A 17,573-nucleotide genomic window follows, 5' to 3' on the forward strand; every position below is an offset into this window, starting at 1 on the left:
TACAGCCACACTACACTCTCAGGAAGGTGATGTCTAAAAATTCAACAGATCACATAGAAAACACTTGATCAATAAAGCTGTGGCTACCTGCTCTGGTAGCAGTGGATGAAAGCAGGCCTGCTGGCAGACAAGGCCAGGCAAGCTTGCAGGCCTAGGCCTCAAAATGGCCACCAGCCACATGGCGAGCCCCAACAACATCAGCAAGGCCACCCCAAAAAACACACTTCCCCAACTCAATCCAATGCCATCCATGCCCAAAATGATGTCTAAATTCAACAGAACACACAGAAAACAGTAGATTACTAAAGCTGTGGCTACCTGCTCTGGTAGCAGTGGATGAAAGCAGGCCTGTTGGCAGACAAGGCCAGGCAAGCTTGCAGGCCTAGGCCTCAAAATGGCCACCAGCCACATGGCGAGCCCCAACAACATCAGCAAGGCCACCCCAAAAAACACACTTCCCCAACTCAATCCAATGCCATCCATGCCCAAATGATGTCTAAATTCAACAGAACACACAGAAAACAGTAGATTACTAAAGCTGTGGCTACCTGCTCTGGTAGCAGTGGATGAAAGCAGGCCTGTTGGCAGACAAGGCCAGGCAAGCTTGCAGGCCTAGGCCTCAAAATGGCCACCAGCCACATGGCGAGCCCCAACAACATCAGCAAGGCCACCCCAAAAAACACACTTCCCCAACTCAATCCAATGCCATCCATGCCCAAAATGATGTCTAAATTCAACAGAACACACAGAAAACAGTAGATTACTAAAGCTGTGGCTACCTGCTCTGGTAGCAGTGGATGAAAGCAGGCCTGTTGGCAGACAAGGCCAGGCAAGCTTGCAGGCCTAGGCCTCAAAATGGCCACCAGCCACATGGCGAGCCCCAACAACATCAGCAAGGCCACCCCAAAAAACACACTTCCCCAACTCAATCCAATGCCATCCATGCCCAAAATGATGTCTAAATTCAACAGAACACACAGAAAACAGTAGATTACTAAAGCTGTGGCTACCTGCTCTGGTAGCAGTGGATGAAAGCAGGCCTGTTGGCAGACAAGGCCAGGCAAGCTTGCAGGCCTAGGCCTCAAAATGGCCACCAGCCACATGGCGAGCCCCAACAACATCAGCAAGGCCACCCCAAAAAACACACTTTCCCAACTCAATCCAATGCCATCCATGCCCTAAATGATGTCTAAATTCAACAGAGTACACAGAAAACAGTAGATTACTAAAGCTGTGGCTACCTGCTCTGGTAGCAGTGGATGAAAGCAGGCCTGTTGGCAGACAAGGCCAGGCAAGCTTGCAGGCCTAGGCCTCAAAATGGCCACCAGCCACATGGCGAGCCCCAACAACATCAGCAAGGCCACCCCAAAAAACACACTTCCCCAACTCAATCCAATGCCATCCATGCCCTAAATGATGTCAACAGAGCACACAGAAAACAGTAGATTACTAAAGCTGTGGCTACCTGCTCTGGTAGCAGTGGATGAAAGCAGGCCTGTTGGCAGACAAGGCCAGGCAAGCTTGCAGGCCTAGGCCTCAAAAGTCAAAATGGCCACCAGCCACATGGCGAGCCCCAACAACATCAGCAAGGCCACCCCAAAAAACACACTTCCCCAACTCAATCCAATGCCATCCATGCCCAAAATGATGTCTAAATTCAACAGAACACACAGAAAACAGTAGATTACTAAAGCTGTGGCTACCTGCTCTGGTAGCAGTGGATGAAAGCAGGCCTGTTGGCAGACAAGGCCAGGCAAGCTTGCAGGCCTAGGCCTCAAAATGGCCACCAGCCACATGGCGAGCCCCAACAACATCAGCAAGGCCACCCCAAAAAACACACTTCCCCAACTCAATCCAATGCCATCCATGCCCAAAATGATGTCTAAATTCAACAGAACACACAGAAAACAGTAGATTACTAAAGCTGTGGCTACCTGCTCTGGTAGCAGTGGATGAAAGCAGGCCTGTTGGCAGACAAGGCCAGGCAAGCTTGCAGGCCTAGGCCTCAAAATGGCCACCAGCCACATGGCGAGCCCCAACAACATCAGCAAGGCCACCCCAAAAAACACACTTCCCCAACTCAATCCAATGCCATCCATGCCCAAAATGATGTCTAAATTCAACAGAACACACAGAAAACAGTAGATTACTAAAGCTGTGGCTACCTGCTCTGGTAGTAGTGGATGAAAGCAGGCCTGTTGGCAGACAAGGCCAGGCAAGCTTGCAGGCCTAGGCCTCAAAATGGCCACCAGCCACATGGCGAGCCCCAACAACATCAGCAAGGCCACCCCAAAAAACACACTTCCCCAACTCAATCCAATGCCATCCATGCCCAAAATGATGTCTAAATTCAACAGAACACACAGAAAACAGTAGATTACTAAAGCTGTGGCTACCTGCTCTGGTAGCAGTGGATGAAAGCAGGCCTGTTGGCAGACAAGGCCAGGCAAGCTTGCAGGCCTAGGCCTCAAAATGGCCACCAGCCACATGGCGAGCCCCAACAACATCAGCAAGGCCACCCCAAAAAACACACTTCCCCAACTCAATCCAATGCCATCCATGCCCTAAATGATGTCTAAATTCAACAGAGCACACAGAAAACAGTAGATTACTAAAGCTGTGGCTACCTGCTCTGGTAGCAGTGGATGAAAGCAGGCCTGTTGGCAGACAAGGCCAGGCAAGCTTGCAGGCCTAGGCCTCAAAATGGCCACCAGCCACATGGCGAGCCCCAACAACATCAGCAAGGCCACCCCAAAAAACACACTTCCCCAACTCAATCCAATGCCATCCATGCCCTAAATGATGTCAACAGAGCACACAGAAAACAGTAGATTACTAAAGCTGTGGCTACCTGCTCTGGTAGCAGTGGATGAAAGCAGGCCTGTTGGCAGACAAGGCCAGGCAAGCTTGCAGGCCTAGGCCTCAAAAGTCAAAATGGCCACCAGCCACATGGCGAGCCCCAACAACATCAGCAAGGCCACCCCAAAATACACTCTTCCCCAACTCAATCCAATGCCATCCATGCCCTAAATGATGTCTAAATTCAACAGAGCACACAGAAAACAGTAGATTACTAAAGCTGTGGCTACCTGCTCTGGTAGCAGTGGATGAAAGCAGGCCTGCTGGCAGACAAGGCCAGGCAAGCTTGCAGGCCTAGGCCTCAAAATGGCCACCAGCCACATGTCCAGGCCCAACAACATCAGCAAGGCCACCCCAAAAAACACACTTCCCCAACTCAATCCAATGCCATCCATGCCCTAAATGTGATTCAAAATGAAATATATTCAAAAAACAAAAGGAACAGTTGCTTCATCATGCACACACACACCCATGAGGCCATGCCCATGGCTAGCTCGGGCCTACTACTACAACCCACAAAATTAAAATAAATTTAAAAAAAAAAAAGGAATGATGATAATTAATTATCAAAAATAAATTGTAGTTACACAACAACTGCAATGCCCACAATCAAACACAACAACCACTTACTTGTAAAATATCCTATTCCAAAAATCCTGAAATCCAATTGCAATGATGCAGCAGACAAAAAGAGTGATCTTTCCAGCTCCAAATCCAAAGGCAGAATGAGCAGGAGATGGACAAAGCACTGGGAGGAGCCTGCTGGACAGGAACAGGAAGTTGGAGAATCTGTGTCACTTCCTCCCTCTCTCCACCTTGTAAAAAAAAAATGACTCCTGGAGTCCTTGCACAAAAAAGGAAAGCCAAATGTGAATGTAAGGAGTTCTTTTCATCCAAAATCAGTATTTGCAGATGGTTTCATGCTGCTAGAGCCGATATTCCTCTCCAAATTGTAAATTTTACGTTGTTGAGTTCTCCAGCTTCACATTACTTCCGCCGGCGTGTCGAAAACGATATGATCACGTTCTCTTCTTTGTCCCTGTCGCGTTGGATATGACGTGTTCGCGGTCTCTTTCTCCTGTTCGCGTTCGATTTCATGTGCCCGCGTCCTCATTCTCTGGCTCGCGATGTAGAATGACATGTTCGAGATCTCAATCTTCTCATACTCGCGCGGTGCATGATCGCGAGAAGAAAGACCTGATCGCGCGACAAATGACGTGATCGCGTGAAAAATGACTTGAATGCGGCCGCGAACTCTCGCGAGACAGCGCAAAATGGCTACCAAAATCCAACATCTCGTGGAGAACGCGACCGGGTCAAGAAAACTTGTCGGAGAACGCAGGGATTCAGGTAAGGCGATCGCGCGCGTGCGAGAATGTATTGTTTTACAGCGCGAGCAAGAAAAAAATTATCGCTAAGCTGCGGAATGCGGAAATTTTGACATTTTCGCGCTTTCCGCGGAACGGGAGAATGCCAAAATATCGCAATTTCCGCGAACGGAACGGAATTTTGGCCCAGGCCTAGTCCCATGCTCACTTTTCCACTGGATGCAAGCTAGCCTGGCTGATTAAGGATAATGCCCCAAAACCAGTCCCAGAAGGCTTATTTCTGGTCCAGGGAGGGCCTGGCTTGGCAATCAGACTGGACTGTTCCCATGAGGCATAGGGTCAAGCCTGACTTGCATATGGCTGGGTCCAAACTGAGGCGGCGTGGTGAGCAAAAGAACAATGGATTAATCCCAGATCTTTGTGACTGAGAGTGAATGTTTGCATTGTTCAGCATTCTGTCCATCATTTGTTCCTTTTGCTCCTACAGCAGCACCACCAAGCTTATTACGAATAACCAGTTACGCATTCAGCTACTTTGATCTATGCATAGCTGATAACACAGCATCTTGCACTCTGCAAGTTATGATAAACTTAGAATTTCTTTCTTTATATGCTATAAGGCATATAGTCATTTTGCATAAGTGAAAATGATACATTAACAAGCAGTGAGAGAGGTGATGATATTGGGATCCTCCCTAACCTAGGGAGAGAACCAAGCAGATGCCTTGAAAACAAAGAGCATATTTTCTTGAACGATTCGCCGGTGGTCCCATCCTCTGAGGACACCCCCAAGCACAGTTATTGGCAAAAATACAATCCCAACCAAAGGCCCTGCAAAGCATTATGGGACAAGATTAGCAGTGGGCAGTGAATATTATAGTATCCAATATCAAAATAATTCTACACAGAGCTGCAGTTCAACTAGTCGTTACTAGATGTCCCTCACGAGTCAAATGCAAAAGCATTGAAATTATTGTTACATCAAGCTGCAGTTCCACTCGTCGTTACTAGATGTCCCTCACGAGTCGACACGAGTCAAATGCAAAAGTTTCACGAAAGGGTTTCAGTGCTTTTGCATTTGACTCGTGAGGGACATCTAGTAACGACTAGTGGAACTGCAGCTTGATGTAACAATAATTTCAATGCTTTTGCATTTGACTCGTGAGGGACATCTAGTAACGACTAGTTGAACTGCAGCTCTTTGTAGAATTATTTTGATATTGGACACTATAATATTCACTGCCCACTGCTAATCTCGTCCCATAATGCTTTGCAGGGCCTTTGGCTGGGATTGTATTTTTGCCCATAACTGTGCTTGGGGTGGTCCTAGGAGGAAGGGACCACCACGGATTCAATCACCAGCATGATATGCTCTTTGTGTTCAAGGCTTCAGCTTGGTCCTCTCCATAGGTTAGGGGGGACCCCAAAATCATCACCTCTCTCAGTGCCTAACAGTTTTCATTCACAGTTTACTTTTGTGAGTTGGTTATATGATTTCTAGCATGTAAAATTGCTGTAGCAAAGCATTTGTGGGTTATGTTGCTATTACTGCTACACTAAGTGTCGGAGCACCGATTTCCACTGTGCTATGTCCATAGTGCGTAGTACTGCAAACTACACATGTTCCGTCAGCGATGTGTAGTAATATGCCCAGGCTTAATTACGAGTTGCCTGCTCACCATCCATTTCATGACTGAGCCTGCTATGTAAAGGATGGTGGAGAGGCAACTAAGTGGGCCCTAACAGGATCCGCTGCCTCTTGGGCCTGGGGGGGCAGGAGGGGTGTATGCGCATGTTGTGCCCTTCTGGAATGGCACCCTTGTTCCTGCACAGTGTGACATGCACGACATAGTGCATGCCACACCATGCAGGAATGCGCTGCAGGCACCTTCACATTGGTGGTCTGCTGGTATGGCTCTCCTATGAGCCTAACTGTTCGCCACAATGTAACCAAGATCTCTTGACTGGGGGTGAATGTTTTGATTTGTTCTGCATTTCGTCCATCAAATCTGTGTCGTTTGCTTCCTCGCCCTAAGTGCGCAGGGTATGCCCAGACGTGGATCCCGGGCTCACTGTGCCACTGGATTCAAGCTATCCTGGCTGATGAGGGGTGAAACCCTGAAACCGGTCTGGTCCAGGGAAGACCTGGCTTGGCAGTTCGGGCTGGACTGATTTGTATATATGGCCTGGTCTAAACTGGGGTGGCATGGTGAGCAAAATGATGATGGATTTAACCCAGATCTCTTGTCTGGGGGTGAATGTAAACGCGCTGCAGCATGGCCCACCCAACTTGGATTTAACTCTGAGCATCACAGCCTTGGCAGTCCTCCTTTCGGCACGCAGTGGCGGTGCCGACAGGATTACCACAAAAGTCATAATAAGGCCCTTTGTTATTAATGAGTCCCGGAAATGTTTTCCATTTCTGGATTCACTTTGTGTATGTTGATTAGACTTTATTTTTTTCTTTTATTTTTTATGTTTTCTTTTCATTGGTAAAAGATGGGATGTGCTATATGGAAACATTTTAGACATTTCACTGGGTTAATTTACATATTTTCCACCACATCTTTCCACTTTGGCCACATTAACATGTAATTCATATTTGTGAAAAGTACAGTAATATTATCTTGTTAAGACTGGTGTAACAAAACAGATTATTCCGTTTTTGTAAACCATTTGTTCGATTGTTATTATTGTAAAGAAAGGAGATATGTTATATTGTACAATGTTGTTGCAGAAATCCTTTGTTACACTCTCTAGTTTCTAACATCCCTTTTGTCATGCTGTCATGGTAACCAATGGGGTCTCAATGAGGTCACTGGGTTCCACAGGGGCTCAGTGATAGTTGACAGAGAGCTAGCTAGGGAACTCCTGTGGCGCTGTTGGTGATAAATTAAACTTCAAAATACCACAGTATACGGCTTTATGGCTTAACTCAATTACCTTCCTCATAGGAAATAAAAATACTCACAGTTGGATGTGCTGGACAGATATCAATTAAAAGCACTTCTATTAAAACATAGACGTTGTTGCTGTAATGCACTCCTGCAATTGGGGTAGCATTTAGTAAAAACGTTGTCTAATAGCAAAAACAGTAGAAACGCATGTAGAAGTGCCTCATCCAAGATGGAGACTGTGAAAGGCGATGGCCGCTGCCTTTCACCCACCTGAGAAGAGGCCCGACATTCATGCATCAGGTCAACCCGACTACCAAGGAGTCCTAGAAAAAAACAAAGGACAAAGATTAGATGGCCAGAAGGAGGAGGGAGTAGGAGAGAAATGAAGGAGAGACTAAAAGAATACTCTGCCCAACGGGTGGAGAAAGAAGGCAGGGACCAGGAGATAAAAGGCAACAGAGAGACACCAAGGGGAGGAGATGAAGAGGAGATTGGTTGCAATGGAGCAACGTGGAGTGTGGCGAGGAGGAACCAAAGCAGAGGAGAGGTGCAGAGTGAGGAAGAGACATGGAGTGAGGGAGAGACGTGGACCAAGGAGGGGACGCAAGACAACAGTGAAACTGGGAGCATAGAGGAGGAGGAGCCATGAGGCATCAGGGAGCGAGGACGAGGACAATGATACCTGGTTGGAGAAATGGTGGTTGCCTCTGACCAAGGTTGATGATCCCTCCGCAGCTCAGGAGAGTTGTGGCTCCCCAGACAAGGGGAAACCTACTAACCAGTGTACGTAATACCTATATGTTTAATTTATCCTCTGCCTGGTGTTATTCTGGGATAGGTGGCACTCTTATATGTAGTGATACCTTATCACGGCTGATGGGAGTGTATTTGCAAATCTTATATGTGTTAGGACTGCAGCGTGGGTGATTTCTATTTTGGGCATTCGGGTAGGCTTATAGGTGATACAGCTACACCCTGGGTGGTTTTGGGATACAGTCACCAGGATGTTCATGAGTTAAAGACAAAGGAGGATGGCCTAAGAGGAGTTATGTGAGAAATCCCACTAAGTACGCACATCAAAGAACCTTACTCTTTCTCTCTCTGGAGATAGCAATCTATTTCAGGGTTCAAGCAAGACTACTCACTAAGAGAATAATGACTAGAAATACAAGGATGCTAGGTTGTCGACAATATAACTGATTCCGTAGAGTGTGATGGACGGAAACCTGCCTGGTGAGTGTCCAAGAAGTTAGAGGCCTCTAGAAAAGAGCTAAGACATCTGGCTACATGGGTCTCCAATAGCTTAGCAGAGATATAGGCCTATACTTCTCCAGCTTATGAGGGTCCAAGCCTTGCTTTTTTTGCACTGGGATAACCACTGCTTCCTTGTAACCTGAGGGCACAGTACCTTGGGTAAGAGAGAGATTCAAAAGCTGAAGGACGGTATCAGGGAATGCCAAATAAATGGCTTTTAATATGTGAAGTGGACATACCTCTTTAGGGGAGCCTGATTTTACCTTATTTACAAGGTCAAAGAGGAGTTTCCTGTTTAGACCTGGAAAGGTCTTCAAATAGATAGAATTAGGAAAGTCAGAGAGGTCAGTTAGGCTACTATGGCTAGAGACAATCGAGTCCTGGATTTTTTTATTTTTTTCCACGAAGAAGGGGTTCAGATCATTGCAAAGTTCCTGTGTTGCCGTGATAGGCAGGGTCCCATGTCCAGGAGTAGGTAACTCCTTTGCAATCTTAAAAATGTCCTTAGATCTATTGTCAGAGTTCAGAACCTTATTAGTAAAGAAGACTCTCTTAGCCTCCAGAATTATTAATTGTAAGACTTGCAATACATTGCTCCTTATCCTGTGCTAAGTAAGTTTTACGCCATTTCCTTTCAGCTTGGCGTATGTTGAGTTTTGAGCTTTTTAGATCAGGAGTGAACCATTTGGACGCTTCATGTCGCCTACGGCGGGAGGTTTTGATCTGTATGGGGGCATGAATGTCTATAGCGTAAGTATGCCCGTTTGTAACCCCCCTCTCAAAACTGTCCAGATTTTCCTGAGGAGTGGGCTGCTCATGAGTTAACGTATCCAAGAAGGATATCATGTCAATCCGATTCCAGTTTCTAAAATTTAGAGATTTAAAAGTTCCAATTGATGCTTAACAACAGATCGTGTGTTGAGGTACATAATGTTAAGATCTCTATTAAAAGGTTGGCTCCCCTCAGATCTAACCAAAGCTGTGTGGCCAAGAGTCTGCCCCCCTCCCTTTTGATTATCACAGTAAGATGGAGGGTTGGGGCAAAAATGGTCTTGCTCTACCAACTTCAAATGAAGTTGCTGATCAAGGGCTTACCTGCCTTGTGGTGCCAAATTTTTAATAGTAGCCTCTGAGTAAATGTATTTTTGTCCATTATTGCCTTTAATATGTTTATAGGCTAAGCATCTAATGCCTAACCCTGTGGCCTCTTAAGTGTCTGTTAGCATGCCGAATTAGAGTGTGTTGTCGTGTATTTTCATGTGTTGTCGTCTAGTTCCTATGCATCTATATAGGATCTGCACGTTTAGACAACATAAACTGTGGGACTGGTGTCCAGACTGATTACAGACACCCGGACCGGATATGTCAGCCTATATACCAGCTAGCTCACAGTGCCACTAGGAACCCCTCTTACCAAGGAGAGAATAGTTCTTGGCAACTATCGAACATGACAACCCTGACCCCGCAGGGATCGTGGAAACAGTACAGTACAGGACTTTTTGCTCAGTCACTCGTGCTCACTTTGTCTTAGAGACATACACAGAAAAAACAATGGGGACGTTTTCAATAAGCATTTATTGAACCAGCGTCATTCTAGTGTAAAATACGTGTGCTGCAACAACCATATGACAGAATCAAATGTATACTGGTATATGCACCAACAGAGTAAATAGATGGTAGAATTCTACCATAGTGCTAAAACAATATATATGCGGGCATAAAAATATATGACAGTAATACAGCGTACTCCTAGCTAAGTGTACCTTGCATGTATGTAGTTGTATAGCCAAGAATCCCACTAGGATAAAACCAACCCCATTACCTGAAGTGAGAGAATGAAGGCCCCCGTCTTGGTCTCGAGATGGACACCTCGCGAGGGATGTCAGACTGCGTGCTGTACTGCCTGCTTGCAGGAACCTCAGCGTCTCTCGTCAGCATGGACGTCTTTCTCCTCTGCCTGCCCCAGCAAAGATATGGTGCTTATATACCCAAAAAGGTACCCTCAGGGGGTTCTACCTTGCTGTGTCATGTCCGCCAAGGATGACGATGGTGATGAACCATATACACAGTTATTATGCAGAGATGGTAGTCCTGCTGTGATTCTGAGAATCCTCTTGCGTAATAAATGAGGCTGGTTTTCAGGGGAAACCACAGAATATTTATGCAGCACCTAACTAGGTAAAAGGTCAACACCAAACCTGTTATGTAGTAGGCCCGGGTAAATGTAGGTAAAAGGTTAGGAGCCTACCCAAGCCTATATTGGGGTACATTACAATCAGAGGCGCAACTAGAGCCAAATTTCGGGGGGGGGGGGGGTGAGCAAAAATTTCGGGGGGGGCTGAACTTTAAGCAATAGGCAGAGTGGAGCTGCAGGGGCTCTTAGAAGGGGTGAAACAACAGCAAGGCCTCATTTACATGCAGATGGTCTTTTAAAGACCTGTGAAGTGCTCGGGTGCTTTTTTGCCCGGGAAGGTGTCTCATCCCGGGCTGCCACACACGACGGGGGGGCTGAAGCCCTGTGAGTCCAATGGGTGTTGCGCGCCTGATTACAATTCAACAGTATTTTATGCTCCATCACTACATGAAGACTGTCTGGTAATTAGCTTCATTTCTTCTAAAACTAGTGGTATTGTGTTATTATGTTTGTTTGCAGGTTGTCCCTCTAGCTGTCTCCCACCTCCACGTTTGTTCCAAGGCACAAAACTACTGTGCCCATTTCAAATAAAGGGGTATATTTTCACTTCTTTTCTTCCATCTACCTGAGTAGAAAGAATATAAAATGTTGGAGTATTGATTCAAATCATGATCCTAATGCCAGCAGGGTAAATGATAATTCTACTCAAACCACATACATCCACTCCGGATGTGTACTCAAAAAAATGTGAGACCTATTGCATTTTTCTAGAAAGTCCTGTAGTTTAAACTTAATTTATCATAAATTGTGTGTGTATTTGACACAGTGTCCTGATGTAGCTCCTCATAGCATTAGAGGCAAAGCATTAACCTATGGTATAAAGTTGGAGAGGAAAAGCTACTGATCTGGGAGCTGAACTGCACCACCAGGACACCTGGGTACAATCCTGGCTTCCCTGTTTCACTAAATTGTGTGATCCTATACAATTAACTTATTTCCTGATGCCTCTTTTTGTTTTATTCGTACATCTGACAGCACCTCGAAATATATTAATTGAGGATGTATGCTGGATTAAAAACCCTGCCTGTGAATGTTTTAATAGACTTAAATCTTACTTCCTCTAAATTAACAACCTATACCTCCTATAGGTACCCAAGACAACTGGTTCTCTAATGGCATTACCGTTAGTTCTGCCATGAGGGGCATAAATATTTGTAAGTTCATGTTTAGAAAATATCACTTCTAAAAAATGGCACTCGGTGACGTAACATTCTTATGAACTAAAGGCTTCCTCAAGTTAATGAAATACACTTTTTTCATTTTGAAAAATTTTTATCATATTTTTTCATCTGTAAACGTTTGTTGGACTATGCTCATGTCATGTGTTCATGGCTCGGCTAGTTTGTCATGACTGTTAAGACTTGGCGCCAGCTCAGCGCTCCCTGTTAATTTTCTTGCTCCTCCATTTCTATTATTTTTATCTATATTTTTCTCACCTATATATCATAATCATCTGACATGTCTGCAGCCCTCATGGGCCTCATGAATGATACCCCTATAAGAAATGCGTATATAAATCAATATTGGTTTCTTGTTTTCAACAACAACCAAACGGACGAGCTGTGCAGTTTTAACTGTTTGGTCGGTGATGTTTCTCAGAGCAGTAAACCAATTCATATCCTAGTGATGTGGTGGTGCTGGTTTTAATAATTTTTTTTGCATACAAGCCATCCAACACCTTTGCTTGGTACACGTTGTTAGGTCGAGCCTGGACAGTGCTTGCGAAATGCAGCCTACAGGCCTCTGCTTCAACCTCTCAATAGAAACAGACACAGCAGATGCAGACGGTGGATTTTCCATCACCATGGTCTGTAGTTGTACTCCCTCCTACTGGGCTCTAATAGCCCTTCCCACCTTCTTGTCTGGGATCTCTCTGTGTTCAATTAACAGAACTCGCTAGTGCCCCATGTCTCGTGCGAGTTATCCAGCTGACCCTTTCTTGTTAATTATCTTGCCTTGCATTCTGGTATTTTTTAGCGTTGCAACTGGTGCATTGAGATCAGAGAGCGGCTGTGTCTCTGCTGTAAACACTGCAACTCGCTTCGGTTCCTTACCAATGGATACTATTGTCTGCCACATAGACATGTGATAATCTCTGTAGGCTCATGCTAGTTTTAATTCCTTACATTAGTGCCAGTTATTTTCCACCTCACCTCTTAACCTGTTTCCCATTTTCTGGTTCTCCAGGGCCACAAGGTCATACAAACGGCAAGAGAGCTTTGTAAATATAATCACTCCACTGCAAAGAAAAAAGAAAAAGTAAAAACATTGTCATTTTCAACGCCAAAAGCTCTAACCTTCACAAATGCGAGACCAATTGCATTGCAAATGCTTGTTTATACCTATAAGTCACCTTGGGTAGGACCTAAACAGTCTAAACAATTGAGTGCAGTGTATTCTTTTAAAGTTGGACATATAATTTTAAGTTTTAAATGTCCTAGAGTGAAAAACTCCTAAATTCGTTTATCACTACTGTGAGGCTTACCTCTCCCATAGGATAACATTGGGTTAACTTATACGTGATACCTTTTGTTTGGGGATAGGTAGAAATATCCTGTTTGGTTCCAAATGAATTGTAACTTAAGATCTGCTTTAATGGTAAAGTCGCATTTTAAATCATAATTCTGAAAATACCACATTCCTAATCATTTGGTGCCTACAGCCCGTTTCCTGGGTTAAATGACTAAGTGTAGTTGGCAGTTGGCATTTGTGCATTCCTCTCAGACAACTAAACAATAGGAGCTCTGGGTATTGGCAGGATGGGTATCCTGGCAGGATAGTGGTGCGGAGCTGTGCAAAGTCCCACTTGCGTATCAAAGACACTACCTCTGCACACACAAACAACTTCATGCTAGACATTTGTGACTCCAGACATCGTGGGACCAGGGCAGAGAGGCAGGAAATTCTAGACACATCTAACTGAAGAAGTTTCATCCACTCCAAAGCTGGGACCAGGTATAAAAAGAGAACCCTCAGACCCAGTCTTCAGTTCATTTCTGAATCTGCCGAGGACACATAGAGGAATGCCCTGCTTCCTATGGCCTGCTGTGTACTTCATAGGACTGTCCTGATACTCCAAGAGGACTGTCCTGCCGCCTGAAGCCTGCCCTATGCCCTCAGAGGATTGCCCTGCATCTTGAGTCCTGCTGTTCTGCTTGAACTCAGGAGTAACAGAGTGACTCCGAGGGCTAGTTGACTGGCCTATTGAGCAGAGCCTCAGAGTCAGAAAAGGCTTCAACCATCTTGAACTTGCACCTGGACCCAGCCTGAGTGAGTACTGACCCTCCAAATGGTATCCATCCAGGACTGGTCTCTCGGTAGTGGTGCTAAGATGCCTAAATAGCCCAAATCCAAGCCTTGAGGCAGAAAATTCTCAGATAAAAAGAGTACTGAGAGCCAAGAGGAGACCAAGGTGTACCTGCTCACCATCCAGCCTAAGGTGCATCGCCTTTCGGCCTGACTTTGCTGTAGATCCTGCTATGTTCTTTGCCACAGCAGCAAGTCCTGTTCAGCGGCTCCTGTCTTGAAGAGTATGTGGCCTCCTGAAGCCCTTGTTGGGTGCAGCCTGCTGTTTTGCCTGGAGCTGATGTTTAGTTTCCAAAAAAGAGATTGTCTGAACGCAGAAATCTTCACTACAACTTCATCCAGTGGCTCCCCAATGACTACAACTTCTTGCATAACGCCAGCTGCCTTGCCCCACTGAACTTTACCTTCTCAGAGACTTTTTTCACTTTACTGCTGTTTAAGTGCATAAATACTTTACATATTTACTCTAAGGTAATCCTGACTGCTTTTGTAGCAAGCTACCAGAGGGTTAAGCACAGGTTAATTGAGTGACTTTTATGCTTCAGCCTGACCTTTGATTGTGGCTGTTGCTTGAAAAGGGCTGCCCTCCCCCCAACCAACAACCCAATGTCTGACATGCCTAATCTTTTCAAGCACAAATCTGGGTCATTACCAGCAACTGTTCCCAGTCCAGATCGAAGTGGATGCCAAACCAAGCTTTGTTTGTTCACTCTGGAGCAGAGGAGTTTAAGAAATATGTAGGAACGTGTTACATTACCACAAACATTCTGATTTGTTCAACACATCTAAACTCTTGGCTGCGTTTCCTGAAAGTCTGGAGACTTGAAACCAATCTGTAACAAAGTTGGGTGTTTCCTGGTTGTGTGTGGTGTGTATATTTTCATCTGCTTGTATCCATGAGGGTGCCAGAGGGAGGGAAAAGGGTGTGGGTACAAATTGAGAGACAGAGTTAAAGAGGTAAGAGAGAAGGCTGTCTTTACATTCTATTGTAACCTGTTCTCATTTTTTATGCCCTGTAGGCGCTGGAGACTACAAGCCCTCAAACGGAGAGAATCTTGTGGCTACATTTACCAACTGGTAGAGAGTGGGCCTCCACCTGCAGGAACCCTGGTCCCGCCTTACGTGATACCCTTTTAAGGCTGAATTTAAAGTCTTGGCTCCCTGCAATTTCAAGGGTGGGCCAAGGCAACTGTGAGGTGGTGAGGTGCATTAAAATAGATAGATTCATACTCTCATTTGCTTCATGTCAGTTCCCTGCGGTTTGAAGATGCCACATGTGTTTGTTTACATGCCTAACTCAGACTTTCTTTGTTCTCCCAACTCTCCCTAAACTTGCTTCAGTCCTATTACTATCTCCTGGCATCTTTTTCCTCACCTCCCCCCACCCCCAATGCCTTTTCTCACTTAGTACTCCCTTATAGCCTACTCAAGTAACTTCTCTCTCACATGTGTCCATCTGCCTCCCTCTCTTACACTCTCCCTCACTTCCTCTCTCCCTTTACCCACACTGTCACACCTCTCCACTTCCATCTCTCATCACATCCCTCTTGATCCCATTTCCCTCACCACCTTCTCACTCACTTCCCTACTCCCACAATTCTATGTTTTATTTATTTGCACCCCCCCCACTTCCTTACAGGTCTTTCCCACAATCCTCAGCCCTTCCCCACTTCCTTACTGCCCTTTCCTACAGTCCTCTGCCCTCTCCCTCATTTCCAACCATCTTATTCCCTCATATTTCTTCAGCATGACTTCTGTGCTTGTTTCTTGAGTCCAAAATGAAATACAATAAATCATGACATATTTCTGGAGGATGAATTAAGATCCAGCAGCTGTATGAATATTCCTGCAATGCAAAGCACCAGAGCTCTGGGGAACTGTTTTTTTTAATGTAATTTCAATTGGTTTTAATATTTGTTTGTTAAATTGGAGGGAGCGCTAGAGGTACGTCTATCCAAGAAGACTAACCAGGGAAGGATACACATCCCAGCATCAAGGAGAAGAGGGGCAATGCAGGAGGAACTTGACATCATCCAGCACTATGTTATATAACGTTCTGTTTGTAAAGCGCATTATCACCTGTAAGGGCATCTTCTCGCTGTGCAGGTGTGTGAGGCCAGCTCCAGGTTCGCGAGAGGAATTGTTCGAAGATCCAAGTCTTTAGTTTCTGGTGGAATTCAAGAAGCGAAGAGGATGCTCTGATGGGATGTGGGAGGTCGTGCCATGCTTTGGGGGTGATATAAGAGAAGGCTTGACTTTTGGTTCTGCTTTCCTGAATGCATGGGTGTGTTAGTAGGAGCCCTGCTGAGCGGCGGTGCCTGGATGGTTGGTGCCTGAGTTAGCACGCATGCACTGCTCTGGCGATTTGCTGTAGTAGTGTATGGAAGAGAGGCCCCGCCCACTCTCTGCCCATATTTGTCATTGGCTTCTGTGTTTGTCCTTTGTCATTGCAGGCTTCTGATTCTGTAATCGGTTAGTCCCTCCTTAGTACCGTCTTTTTCTTCATTTGTAACCTCCCGAGTTTATTAGTCTGTAAGCTCTACTTTCTTTTTCCCTACTGCAGGCAGGACGACGTGTGCAGCCGGGACAATGGCGGCGCTTGTTTTTCACAGCAAAAGCATGCCTTTCGCCTTTGTCTCCATAAGCAACGCCCCACTCGCCAACAAAAGGCGCGGCTCACTAAACTCCATTTTTTCAATATTTTATGCTTTTAATAAGCAGCGCAGCACAGGCGGCAGCTGCACGGCTTACTAAAAGCATAAAATATTGAAAAAAATGATTTTGTTGAGCTGCGCCTTTCTTTTATTCAGGGCCGCTCGACAAACAATGTTGGGCATTCTGCAAGCCCCGCCTCGCCCCACTCCAATAAAAGGCGCAGATCGCTAAACTCTATTTTTTCAATATTTTATGCTATTAATAAGCAGCGCGGCACAGGTGGCATGCTGCGCTACTTACTAAAAACATAAAATATTGAGAAAAGGAGTTTGGCGAGCCGCGCCTCTATTTTAATCTGTACTGCTCAACAAACTCTGTTGGGCATTCTTCAAGCCCTGCCTCCCAACCGCAACCTGAAGGTTTCTCCCGATATCAGCACACACAGGTACCCGAAGCTAAAAACTACCCCTGGCTATATATTTCTACAGGCCCGACGTCGCACAGGTCAAACTCCATTGGCCATCCTCATACTCCCGGAAGAGGTCTGTGGCAGTCTCTCAGTCCGTCTAACCTTGAAAGCAGACCAGAGGCCACTCCAGGTTCACCAACTGTCTACGCACAGCCCGCTGAATCAATAATCAGAGGCTCGAGTCTGACCGAAGACACCTCCTACCCCTCTTTGGTGCACTCTTGTGGAGACTTCCCACCACCCACAAAAAGACTAAATACTCCCACATGGCCAGGAGCTTGAGCGCGTTATTAATTACAAAATGCGGTCCAGTGGGTAATTCCAACACTTCTAAATAGTAGCTTAAATAGACTGCCCGCAGCGCCCAGATGCCAAGCAGTAGGCAAACAATGCGCTATACAAAAACCATTAAGCAAGATATCGTGCAGTGAGGTGAGAGCATGGCAGGTGGGCCATTGCGAAAGCTGATTGCTGTCTCGTGGCTACTCTGTCACCTCTACAACAATCAATACATGACAAGGAAGTTGTAACCAGTGTGTGGCCAATATCAGTTTGTTACTAGGACCAACAGCGTGCGTGAACAAAATGCAAGATTTTCCACGGTGCAGCAC

At 45.6% G+C, this 17,573-nt stretch overlaps 1 protein-coding gene across 1 annotated transcript in view; it reads left to right on the forward strand.

The window, feature by feature from the left end:
• The window catches only part of LOC146839432 (transcobalamin-1-like), a 247,152-nt gene extending 231,499 nt beyond the window's left edge, over window positions 1-15,653 (forward strand). The window contains exon 10 of the mRNA XM_085650798.1: window positions 14,858-15,653. Coding sequence (XP_085506924.1) covers window positions 14,858-14,919 — 62 coding nt within the window. The 3' untranslated portion in view covers window positions 14,920-15,653. The remainder of the gene's footprint in view (window positions 1-14,857) is intronic.
• The last annotated feature ends 1,920 nt before the right edge of the window (window positions 15,654-17,573 follow it).

This window comes from Triturus cristatus, chromosome 4_1 (genome assembly GCF_964204655.1).
Source record: "Triturus cristatus chromosome 4_1, aTriCri1.1, whole genome shotgun sequence".
Taxonomy (NCBI): domain Eukaryota; kingdom Metazoa; phylum Chordata; class Amphibia; order Caudata; family Salamandridae; genus Triturus; species Triturus cristatus.